At 30.6% G+C, this 13,303-nt stretch overlaps 1 protein-coding gene across 1 annotated transcript in view; it reads left to right on the top strand.

Moving 5' to 3' along the window:
• LOC118189433 (protein GDAP2 homolog) overlaps window positions 1-12,571 on the top strand; it is a 58,576-nt gene extending 46,005 nt beyond the window's left edge. Inside the window, exons 10-11 of the mRNA XM_035360031.2 lie at window positions 5,004-5,147; window positions 11,625-12,571. Coding sequence (XP_035215922.1) covers window positions 5,004-5,147; window positions 11,625-11,672 — 192 coding nt within the window. The 3' untranslated portion in view covers window positions 11,673-12,571. The remainder of the gene's footprint in view (window positions 1-5,003; window positions 5,148-11,624) is intronic.
• The last annotated feature ends 732 nt before the right edge of the window (window positions 12,572-13,303 follow it).

The raw sequence follows: 13,303 nt of genomic DNA, 5'->3' as shown, positions 1-13,303 counted from the left end.
TAGAATCTGATACTTATTTATAAGAAATATGATTGCATCCCTTCCTAAAGTTTTAAAAAGAGACAGTGTAAGACATATCTCTAACTGTCCACGTGCACTAACTTAGATCCTATGATGAACCTGGCGAATTCTCGCACACGCGTGGAATAAATACCAGTACAGAAAAAGGGTGAAAATAACCCTTTATTAACTCAAACTAAAATAACAGACAGCACGGACTTCGTGCATTAAAAAAACACCATTCACTTGCGGTGATAACTTAAACGTAGACGAGAATACAAAATCAAATCTGAAAAATAAAACGAGTGCAAGAACACACTTCAAAATTACTCCTGAGAGATCGACTGACAGAGATCTAACCGGCATGATACTAAACAGATAAGGCCAAAGGTCTTACTCGAGTTAATGCGAAATAACAATGAAACACTAAATAGCACTTCATTTAACTTAAAATTTACATCCTGGCGAGAGAATGAGAAGTTGAGAATAGGTAAACTTAAAATAAATTTATGCAAATTAAGAAAACCCTTAAACAGTTGTAAAGAAAGTAATAATAATTACTTTTTAATGTAATAAAGATATTCATTAATCTTAATTATTATTTTCCTTTTTTCTTGGAAAGTCATTTATTCTTAAGTTAAAATCTTCAACTAGTGAGATGGCATCTGACTTAAAGCAGTAATTTGCATTGTAACTTATGTCCAGTGTTTTAAAACTAATAACCAACCCTCTTAAAAAAAACTTTATAAATAATGCACTTCTTTTAAATTTATATATACAGTTCTGTTATTGTTTTATACTTTGATACTAAAAAAGCAAGGAACAGAGTTTGACATTCTTATCCTCCCCCTCTTGATATTGGGCTGTCAGAGAATATGGTGAAACCATCGGGTCTCACTATATCTATTTTATGTAGCTGTTTTATGTAGTACATTTGTTTGAATGCTGTTTTATATTGATATTTATAAAAACTGTGATCTTTATTATGTATTTTTCTTCTGAATAAATGTTTTTTGACCATTGTTCTTATTTACCTAAAGCAGAACTAAGGGATGCTGATTTACTGCGACATGCTTTTTGTTAGTCCTACCTATCCTGTAACTTCAGGGTTTTACAGTACTGTAGTTAAGGTAGTGAAATAATATCTTACATAACATATTTCTTTGCATCATATTAAGAAAGGAATATATGATGATATGTGTGTCAATCCAATTTAATTAAGTTTTTCTACCAAAATAATTCTTGTAAAATATGAATTTGGCCCTTGCATTATTTTTCTTTTTATTTGACTGTTTCCACCTTTCTGCCTTGAATCAGTTGACATCACCCCAATAGAGGAAGGTTATTTAATAATATAAACTTAACCCCTGGCCAGCTGTATAATGGTTACTGGAGACTGATTCTAATGCTGAATTTAGCTCAAATCCCAAGTAAGGCATGAACATTTGTGATTGTAGTGTATTTGGAACATTTCATCCCCCTGGGGCTCTCATTGAAAATCAAATTGAGTTTAGGCAAAAATCATTTGTGTGCCCTGTCTAAATTAAATAATCCATTTTAATTTTAATATCAAATTATCCATGTTCTTCATAAAACCCTTCTCATTATGAAATAACCTAAAAGTGGAAATTTAACAAGCATTGCACAAATTGAAGGATTACAGTACAGTGAAAGTCTGGCTATTTGGCATTCAACTTACTGGAATGTTTTAGATTCCCCCCAACCAAAAAATTAAGCAAATGAGAGACTTGTAAAATCATTATAAAGGACACTGTAACCAAACAGGTTTTGTGACAATAATGGATAATCTTAAACGTCACAACAAAAGCATAAAATGTTCACCATAGTTTTATGTAAACTCGATTAATTCTTAGTAAGCTGAGTTAGTTTTTGTAAAGTAGTTAACTGCTGTTGAACTGTTCCCCCTCATATTTAAAAATAAGAAAAAAGTGGTTAAAGTTTTGGTCCTACCTTCTGTAGAATAGCATGCAGTGGAGTATTATCACAGTTGCTTGATCCTAGCATTAAGAAAAGTGTGTGTTAATGGATGCAGAATGCAATTTTATTTGAGAATAGATAAGCAATGGTAATGTTGCATGAAAAATTATGATAAGCAATTTCATTTTTTATGATATATCCATAACTTATATCTATTGAATATCTAACTAAATAATGATCCATTCTATTGAATTGTTTGTAAAATGATTGACACAAGTTTGTCAACATCTTCGCCAGCTTTTGTGGTCAATGCACATGATTACATTATTGGATAAGATGTTTTTTATGAAATATGTCAGCTTTTATGTCTGAAACGCGTATTTTTTTAATTGTACATGATTTTAAATGTAGACTTTGGATATTCTTGTTGCTAAAAAATAAGATGATTGTTTTTATAATTTTAAATTAAAATTTTTTCCATTCATTTGGCTTTTCTACTGTGAATTGCAGTTTTTGTTCCTTCAAATATCTACAGTGTATATCTACCCAGCATTCGGCATTTCCCGAACATTTTAGATAGTTGATTTTTTTACTGTGTGTAGTTGTCATAATCAAAGTACCATTACTTATTTTCAGTATATTAGAAGTATTTCATATCAGCCCAAAGTGTTATCCAATTTGAGCATTCTGTTCACCCTATGAATGAATTGTGTTGTTTTAAAAAGGTCAGCAAAATTATTTCCATCAGTTCATTTGCATGCAGAAGTAGCATTTCTTAGCCTGATATAGCACACAAAATCTGTTAATCAGTTTTGGGCTTTAAATTTTAAGAAACTTTTGTAGCATCTGTGTATGATGAATAAAAGTTATGGCTGTGTATGTCCTTTCTCAAGTATCATGGGTCACATTTTCACTGTGGAGAAGTCTGATCAACTGAAACTTCCATTGATATCCCATTTTAGATAAAACTTATTGCCAATTTCCTGTCTAATTGTAGGCACCCTGCATGGTGCTTAATTGATAGAATTACAGGATATCATTATATCATATAATTTAATGCATATTTATTACTTTAAATGCACCAACAAAAATAATTTTTAAGTAAACTGAAAATTTTTAGGGCTTTTTAAACTATAACTTTGTTCTGTTCGTACAAGTGTAATGCATATATTGAATCTCTGTTTTCTTTATAATTTTCATTCATTATTGGAGAAGTTTTTTTCTGAAAGATACATGTGGATGCTCTTTATCTTTTGAAGTCATTCATTCGAAAATTTTTCCTAGGCTTTTGAACAGTAGTATACTGAACTGACAAACAATAAGGGAACAGTATGTATGTAGGGGAAATGCTTAAGGGAGTAAATAATTCTTCAAAAAGAGTGGCTTGTATTTAATTCAGTTTGCAAAAGAATGTTAGTCTAGGGTTCCGAAAAAAGGAGAACATTATCCCGAGTACGAATGCAATGACTGACTCTAATGAATTCACAGAATTAGGAGTCAAATTTTCTTTTCCTACAGTCATTTGAAGGCATGATTTGGAAGTGAACTTTGAAGACTTTGGTAAATAGTATTTGCTTAGTTTCAGTGCAGTTTTTCTAATGTTTCTTTTAGTAGTAAATATGGCCTCCTGCTAAATGAAATGCAGTGCTGCTGCTGCTTTCAAATGCAAAGTCTTCCAGTTTGTGACAGAAAATGGAAATTGTGCTGCAGCAAGGATGCTTGGTGTTGGTGAAAGCCCCATTCTTGATTGGAAGAAAATGAAATCACAGTAACTAATATGCCGAAGAATAAGTGTGCTATTTATAAAGGAGTAATGAAATGGCCTATCCTAGAGAAAAGTTTTGTGAACTGGGTCTTAGAAAATCATCAAAATGGTTTAATTGTAACTCGAAACAGGATATGTTTATATGCCTTAAAGTAGGAAACAAAAGCAAATGAAAGTGAAAACTTCATGGAATAACTTAGTTCTATGATTAAAAAAAAAAAGTTTGATAAAGGCTTCCAAAATATTTGGACAACAAATTGGTAAGTTTCCAAAAAGTATGTTATTGACCTACAAAAGCAAAAGAATTATTACTGCCCTATATTGGAAATATGGATGACACTCCAATAACATTTAATATGTTAGAAAATTAAACAATATACATGTAAGGAACAAAAACTGTTCATATAAAATCAACAGGTCACAAAAAATCTCAACTTATTGTATTAGGACTTTCATTTTAGCTGACGGTATACAGTTAAAACCCATCCTTATTTTAAAAAGAAAGTCATGGCCGAAATATAATTTCCCAAGTAGTATTTTGATTCCTGTTCACAAGAAATTATGAATGGATGAAATGGTGTGAAATCGTGGATTAGAAATATTTGGCAAAAGCGTTTTTTGCCTTAAAAAATCCAGGAAATCTTTTAGTTTAGGACATGTTCAGATCCCACCCCATCAAGTCCTATGGAGAAACTGTTCATGTAGTCTAAATACAGACATGGCAGTTGTTCCAGGCAAACTAATGCCATTAATTCAGTTTTTAGGTGTGCGTAAAAGTCATTTAAAAAATGTCTCGCAATCTAGATGAAATGGAAGATGATTATTTATTTATGGATCAGAGTAACAACGATTATGAAGATGAAACAGAATTCGTTGATGTGCATGAAGATATAATGGATGATGAATATGAGGAACGTTTCATGTTATCTGATAATGAAAGTTCATGTAGTATATCATTTCTTTTAAATAAACTGCATTTAAAACATGAAACAGCATGTAGAAATCTAGTCTTTGTATACACATTTTTCCTTTATTTTTAAATGTTATCATTTTTATATTCAGCATATAATATGCACTCATTAATTTTGATCTTATTTTTTGTATTAAAAGTGCATATTATATGCTGGAATATGTGGTATGTCTTTTTAAAAATTTCTCAAGAAATGAATAAAAAGAGTGATGTCGTGCATAATTTTTCAAACAGTATTTATCATAAAAAATTGCTTGTTTATAAAATTATTTCTATGAATTTTTACATATGTATAATAAATTCTTACATAGCTGCTTAATTATTTTTCAGTTAATGTGTTGGTGGTTCACAACGTTTACTGCTTCTTCCTTGAAGAACAAAGTCCAGCTATTGGGTGGTGTGGAATATCTCTATTACCTAATTCCTCCTGATCAGTTAGAAATTCCGCAGTTCATTCTTGATTATGATTATAAGGTAAATTGGGAAATGAACCAGTACAAAGCCTTTCTCTCATATGCTTCTAGAAAACATACTTATTATGAATTAGAACTTGTCTCTGATTTGGTTTAATATTAGAAAAATTAATGGTTTTATAAACCCTGTTGTCTTTTTAAACTGTAAACTTATTTAAGTCATTTAACTATATACTGTGTTCCAAATTATAAATAACTACTTTCTTAAGAATGTCATTGCCATTTAATGTCACTTTATCAGAGTCACTTATACATAATTAGTTTTTTTTGGGGGGGGACTAAGAGATATTTATGTATTTGATTATATTTTTGAGATATTTTTAATTTGATATATAATATATGATTAATATTTTTGAGATATTTTTAATTTGCAGCAAATATTTCTTGCAGTACTCTCCTTCTAATATTGCAGCATATGGGTATCTTTTCGAACTGAACTGTGCAGCCAGAATATATTTGTAAATCAGAGTTTTTAAAATTACTAAAGCCGTGAGGCCATACATTCACTAAGGCCCTGAGGTCTGATCTTCTACTGAAGTGTTGAGGAAACACAAACTTGATTTAATCAATGGCAAGTTTATTGATTTTCTTTTTAGAGACATCCTAAAATCGTTATCCATTCTACCGAGAGCTTAATAAGTAAGTACCTTTATACCACTTGCTATGTGTGGTTCTGCAAATTGTCACACAAATTAAATAATGTAAGCACTTACACAATTGTGAATTGAATTTTTCTTTAGCATATTTGATGTAATCAGAATGGGTAGCAACTTCTGGATATCTTCATGAAGACAAGACATGAGCGTGATAGAATTTGTTACTTGTGAAATCCTGCTGCTTTAAGAAAGAACCATGGCAGCTGCAGAAAAACTTCCTAAACAGTTTTGATGCGTGTGACTTGCAAATAGTTCTTTAAATAGCAGTGTCCTAATGGGATAGATAAAAAGACATCAACCCATCATTCAGTCATTTGGTATAGAACCCTAGCAGAAAGCCAGCATTGTGGCTGTGAGGCAAATTTTGACTGTTATTCAGTTGGTTGTATTTATGAGGAGGAGAAAACTAAGAGACACACCTATCAGATCTAGGTCCCCGCTAGAGAGGATGTTGATCGACATCTGATTTTGTGTCTAGTGACACTAATCATAACTGGATGATCAAATATTTTGTAAATTGCATTTTTTGTAGTTGTCTTGCTGCCCAAAGATGGGGTCAGGAGGAGTCGCGTGTCATCAAGCTGTGTGTTAGGACTGTATTAGAACTTTCATATTCTTTTGTTAATGTTCCTTAGGTTCAACACTTAATGGTTGGGCAAAAACTTAGCTTAACCTAAGTAATGAGAAACTTTAGTCTTTTTGTTGGCGAGCTGCATTGTGGCATTTCCTGGAGTCAATACAAACTATCAAATTAATATTTCATAAAACTATAAACATACAGTTTCAGCACATTTGACTTTAAGCAAATTATAAATACATGGTCTTTCACTTCATAAGTTGCATCAGCCAGTGCATTTATAATATGATAGACATCTATAGAAACTTCCATAACTATTATTACCAAGAATGGAAATTTTTTTATATTTAGGCTGTTTTATAATGCAATTTAATATTCGGAATTTATGAGATTTGTCATAGCAATTCAGAGGTAGAAATGTAGTTTGAAATTTCCCATATGGCCATTTCAGAAACGTATCAGGTTTTCTAGAATTCCTACGAGATGAACATTACTAGCATTAGCTAATCAGAATTGTTTTATGCAATACAGGTACAACACAGCTGCAAGTAGTATCATAATTTAGTGCTAGGGCCTCAACAAACATCAGTGCAATGACTGTGGAGCATTACCTGTATGATAGGGATTTTAGGAGACAATTGCTCAATTAGAGTAGTTCATCTGGGCTTTGAGACATTCGGAAACTTGATTTTGTAAATGCGCAATAGTGTCTCAATGGGGAATAGCACCTGAAGACGTGGATCTCGTATATCAACAGCAAACTGACTGAAACAGATCTTGTGTCTCCAAAATGATATGGGGTTTGTTAAGCTGGTATTTTTTTCACCCTTGCTATATCTACAAATGTTTGGGGTAGTTTAGTGCTATGTGAAAATCCTTCTGATGAGTTTCATCTAACAAGCCAATGTGCAGTGACACAAATCTAGAGCTGCCAAACTCTAGAGTAGCCAAATTCTAGAGTCAAATCTAGAGTAGAACGCTCATCAGAGTTTTGTCATATCACCCAAGTCATCTGATCTGATCTCAGTTGCTGAACACATCGAGGATTTATAGAAATCCTAGTTTTGAATTGAATATAATGGTACTCCATTCTGCTAGAAGCATGCTATTCATTGTCTGTAGAATATTTTTACATGTTTGTGGAGTACATTCACTGTCATATTTTGCCATTATTTGCTCCTTTGAGGGATCTATGACGTTATTATATTCATATGCCAGTATTCTGCCATTTAACTGTATTTAATATATGTTTTATCCCAACAGTAACACATCCGAATTTTGAATCCCTTTGCAACATAATGTTATGTATTTTGTTGTAAAATCAGTTTACAAGGTATTTTCAATTGGGTGAAGATTTAACTTTCTTCTGGCCAGCTGGTATATCAATTAATTGTGTCTTTTTGAAATCTTATTTAATTGAGTGTATCAAAATCCTGAAGCATTTATTTTGTAAAAAAAAAAAAAAAAAAACTAGATAGAACATTGACTAATAAAATCTGATGCCATATCTTGATAAATTATGGCATGTTTGCTGTCATGTTCAAAAATACTTGTATCATTGTTCTTTGTCCTTCAGGTGGAAGAATTATGCCAGCAGCATTTAAATACCATGAAAGATTGTTTCATACTGAAGTTGTTAGTAAAAGGTACTAAAACAATTCCGGATTAAGCATCTAGTGGATTCTATATAAAATTAAAGTTGGGATCTGATTTACTGAAGTAGCTCCTAATGAAATCTTATATAACATCACTCAGAATTTTTAATAATGAGAACTACAAACACTAATACAATAATAATTATATAATGTAGGAGTTTCTGGTGTAATGAAAAATGTATAAAACTGTATGTAATTATAGTCCTTAAACAGCCTGTAAAAATTAATTTTTTTATATTCATTTCAGAAACTTTATCAATATCTTCACAGTCAAGCCATTTTAGAGTTGTTTTCTCCTGTGTAGCAAGCATTACTAAAATCTGTAGCCTTTTCTATCCTGTTGAATATCTTTAATGATTTTTAACTCATTTTAAAACCGAGGAAAATGTCTTGTGTTGCATTACGTATATGCATAATTAAGTAAATTATTAATAGTATGTCAGTATTAAGAAAAGGAGTTATGTTTATGCCACATAGGACTTCATAAATTTTATTTTCTCACCATTAAAATAAACTGTGTCAACTCAGTCTTGTTTTTTAATGTCAGTATCAATGAAGCTAAATTTTTTCTTTTACATAATCTGATAAATTCTTTAAATCGTGAAGTTGCATAAAAAATATGTTGTTATGTTAATTTCTTTATGTATATATTTTTTTAATATTTGTACTAATTTTGATAAAATTTGTGTTTTAAATAATGTTGGATATCTTTATTTTAACAGCTTCTCAATGATGTAAATTATAATCATTTGGTTTGTTTTTATTTTTAAAAATTTTTTTTTTGGTTTTATTTAATATTAATCACATATTACTAATATCTCATTTTTAATTTTGCTTCATTTGCCCGTTTACCTTTAAAATCATGGATGCATTGGGATAAACATTGTAGCAAACTTGCAGAGGTCATTAATTTATTGCTAAGATATTCTGTGGTTTGCTGGATTCATTCATCTTCACAGTGTGTTGTCCCAAATAAGCCATTAGAACAAACTCCAGTTTTCTTATTTTTTTCCTTGGTGTATTTGCTTTAGCCTCAGCAGAAGGATTTTATGAGTGAACTTGAGAGTAGCAAAGCAAGGCATTTCATGTTTCACTGTATCACTATCTGGTTGCTTTTATTGAATCTGCTGTCATGTAGTATCATAGACTCTTAATAGAGAATGCATTGGAGCTTTGACAAGTTTAGATTTCAAAGCTTTCCACTGGCATTCAAAGCATCCACTTGGTTATGTGCAATAAAATATGACCTAAAAAAAATCTTGCAGTATTTATCTGCAGCTTCTGTAACATTACTTTTGATGTATTTTCTAAACATATGTTTGACAACAATTTTTAAATTATGAAACCTTGAATAGTGGAAATAAGTGTGTTGCTCACATAGATATATCACAGTTTGGGGACTTTTGAAATATTCTGTCTTCATTTTTGCTATCTTTCTTTTCTATTGTACATTCATAGAGCAAAATTTTTTGCAGGTATGTTTAGAAACACATCTACTTTAAGATGATTGCCAAAAAGTTTATAGGTTATAATTCGAATTTTTTTCGAAAATTTTATAAAAATTATTTTAAAAATAAATCTTAAAAATGGGTGTGTATTTTAATGAGCTTAAATTTCGAAATATGAAAGGAAGAATCAAATGAACTTTATAAAAAAAAGAGATATTAATAAGTATATATCAAATTCAATTAACATTGGGGAGCTAAAATTTTAAGAGCTAATTTTAAGATTTACTCGTGATTTTTACAAAACTTGGCAATTTGGCATAATTCAAGTCATAGAATCGAAATATGGAAAAAAATTGGCATGTCATTTCAGAAAAAGCCCAATTTTGTGTCAAAATACCTATATTAGAACAATGACGTATATAAATCTAATACATATCCTAAGTCGCGCTTTCGAGACATAAAAAATGCAAGTTGAATTTCATCAATTGTCCCAGTGGAACAGGAGATATAGAAATGTCCCTTTTTTTTTTTATTTTCGCAGTGTACCTTTGTAGCTTGAAGAATGTCAGATTGGTATTCTAGTTCTTCCTTCTTGTTTTTCAACATTTATTCTGTTAAACTTGATATAACATCTATTACTCTGATCTTCCAATATGACACACTGGTTTGGCAAGGATTCAGTCCTTATTATGTAATCTGATTCACAGATGCTGTCAACAGGCTCATTACTCTTAGCAGGTCTACCGTTTCTTGGATGGTTACCAGTGATATCCGGTTTTTAAAAAAATCATGATGCATTTTTTAGTGTTCTTCAAATGTTCTCTATTTATATAAAGCACAATGATCAGTCAATAGTATATTGTCCATTTTGTTCGATAACTTTTTGCTCTTTTAATAAGCTTCATAAATCCTCACTCTCTAAAGAACCAACCATTATTAACAACAAGCTAAACAAGGTGCTGATTTATAGCCTCATCTGAATTGAATGTTTTACCATGAAAGAAAATATGAAGACTGAAATAAGTGAAAGTCTTAAGGACAAAAGATCGGGCATGTATGATATACATGACAACAATTTTCAACCAAACTCCAATAATTTATGTCTGATGATCAAATTTGTGTATGTGGTCTCGTGTTACAGAGATGAATGAAGTTCCTGTATGGTTAATGGGCTCTGAGTTTACGGAAGATGGATTCATTGAAACTGTCCTGTTAGCAACAGCATACGTTCAAATTGATTTGTTGGCTCATTGGTAGGAGCTTGTAAACAAGACCACACACAAATTTGATTACTGACAAAAATTATTAGAGTTTAGATGAAATGTGTATCATACTCACTGGATCTTGCGCCCTCAGACTTTCACTTGTTTCACAGTCTTCAAAATTTTTTTCATGGTATAACATTCAATTCCTATCAGTGCCTTCTACAGCTTTCTCCTGATAAAGCTAGGTTCCTCTGTGAATGAGGAATTATGACGCTTATTAAAATAAAGCACAGAGGTTCCAAACAAAACGAGCAATATAATATTGACTGATCATTGTTCTTTATATAAATAAAAGACCTTTGAAGAACAACAAAAAAAAAAAAAAAAAAAAGCATCATGTCTTTTGAATCAACCTAGTTTAATCAAAACTTTTTTCCCTAATTCTTGATGCTCTTAATATCTGCACAAATGCATCAATACAAAGCTCAAAATCACCATTGTTGACAGATTTAATTTAATGATACCACAAAACCCACTTCACTTTCTTTCATTGAGACCATTTCATTACTTGTCCTTCCTTACAAGAATTCATGGTAAAAATCTATAAAAAAATAAGATTACATAATGATAAAAGATTTCACATTTCTATCATCTGCAGTTATTTTGTGTAAAAGTTTTTCAATCTGAGAAAGATTTGGTGCTCACCATGTGTACATAACTAACACATAACTAACAGATCATTTTACTATATTTTGACTGTTTTGTAATAACATGCAATTGTTTTTGCAATTCGAAAAAAAAATGCTTCATAAAGTTTATATTTTAAAATTGCCAAATGATTGTTTTTTGTTTTATTGATTTAAAAATTTAATCTATTATTTTAAATGAAACATATAATCTACTAAGTTAACAACAATGTTTCATTTTTTCATATTAGGTGAATGGTGTTCGATACTGCCAACCCTCATCTGCTCAGACAGCTTAAATTCTTATGGAATCATCTGAAGAATATTTTTCCATATATTTTAATACATCTGAGGAAGTATCTATTTTAATATATGTATACAAAATAAATCTCAAATTTAAACATATTTTTGTAATTTCTTTACATGTAAATAAACATTAAAATTTGGTTGAATGCCTGTACTTATTTAAGTTTCAAAGTGAATGTATATATATGCATTTTATGACCAAAAAAGACCTTTTCTTATCAGTTGCATGAAGTTTTATTTATATAATGAACTTTTGATGGAAGTTCTTTCCTGTAACTTACTGAGAAAACTTCAGGTATGATAATGGAGAATTCTTGTCAGTAATTCTGTTATCTAGTAAGAACTTATATAAATATATTATCAGTGTAAAATGTATCAAATTTGGTTCAATTTGACTATCCTTTTCATCATTAAAATGTGTAATACTTTGATCTTTTTCATGTTATTTTTTTAATAATTTTTTTAGTCCCCTCGAGTGGCACTGCCTTTATCTGGTTATGAATTTTTTTTTTGCCATTTGGTGTATAGTGCCTTATTATTTAAAATATTTTGTTTTCTTGTTTTCTTTAATGATCTAAATATTATCTTAATGAAAGATTATGAAAACATTAAAGTAATTATACAAATTTAGCAAAGAAATATAGTTTAAATACATTTCTTCATGAGTAGGTGCAAAAGGCCATGCTACTTAGAGGGGTAACTTAATTCTGTGTATTATGCTCTCATCTGCATAACTCATAAATTGTATCTTAAAATATTTGTCTGTTAAAGATATATTCTGTTAGAATCATGTTCTTAATGCAAGATTTCATTAACTTCCTGCTTGTTAAATTATTTCAGGTGTAATTGTTTTACTGTATTTTAAAAATAAAACTTATCATATTTTTGTTGATTCAAGTAATTACTTTTTAGTTCCTTTATCACAGAAGAAAATCCGCTAAAACTGAGTTATGATGCCTATATATGTATTTAATGAAAATGCCTCATCCAGATTAACAGCTAATTTTGATCAAAGCATCATTAGTATTTACAACAGTGCTTTTTATAGTTGAAAAATGCAAAAGTACTGTATTTCTTGAAACTAAATTTTTAAAAATGAATTAATCAGTTGAGTTTGTCATGCAAGGTGTTTAAAAAATGTCAAATAAAAATGTAAAGGCATGTAGAGGGCCTGAAATAGCAAAATTTGTAATGGAATGTGTGATAAATAGCACTTTGAGATGGTACAGACTGCTGTTAAGTAACAGGTAAAAATGTTCTGCTGCCTTCAATCGTCATTTCCTGTGCAGATTTCAAGTGGCAAGCATTTTATTTATAGAGCTGTAGCTAAAACGGAATTTTTACTCAAAAGAATTGCAGAGAACAAACAAATCCTGAATCTATCCTTTGATCAGCTACTCCATTTCAGCCCACCATCTCCATAGATATAATGTACGAGGGTTGGAACTTTAATAGTGGCAACACAGCTGAAAAAAACGCTATGCAACAAAACCAAAGAATATCGCGTATACCACACGTGAACTACATACCTACCTTACCTCTCAGCAAAAAGACTCGTTCTGCCTACGTCACGTGCATGTGGAGTGACGCAAAGAACGGATCCTTGTATTAGCTCGCGGTCTAA

The sequence above is a fragment of the Stegodyphus dumicola genome, chromosome X1 (assembly GCF_044657685.1).
Source record: "Stegodyphus dumicola isolate Sdum_Otavi_A_Nest chromosome X1, ASM4465768v1".
In the NCBI taxonomy this organism is placed as follows: Eukaryota; Metazoa; Arthropoda; class Arachnida; order Araneae; family Eresidae; genus Stegodyphus; species Stegodyphus dumicola.
This window is presented reverse-complemented; position numbering and strand designations above follow the sequence as displayed.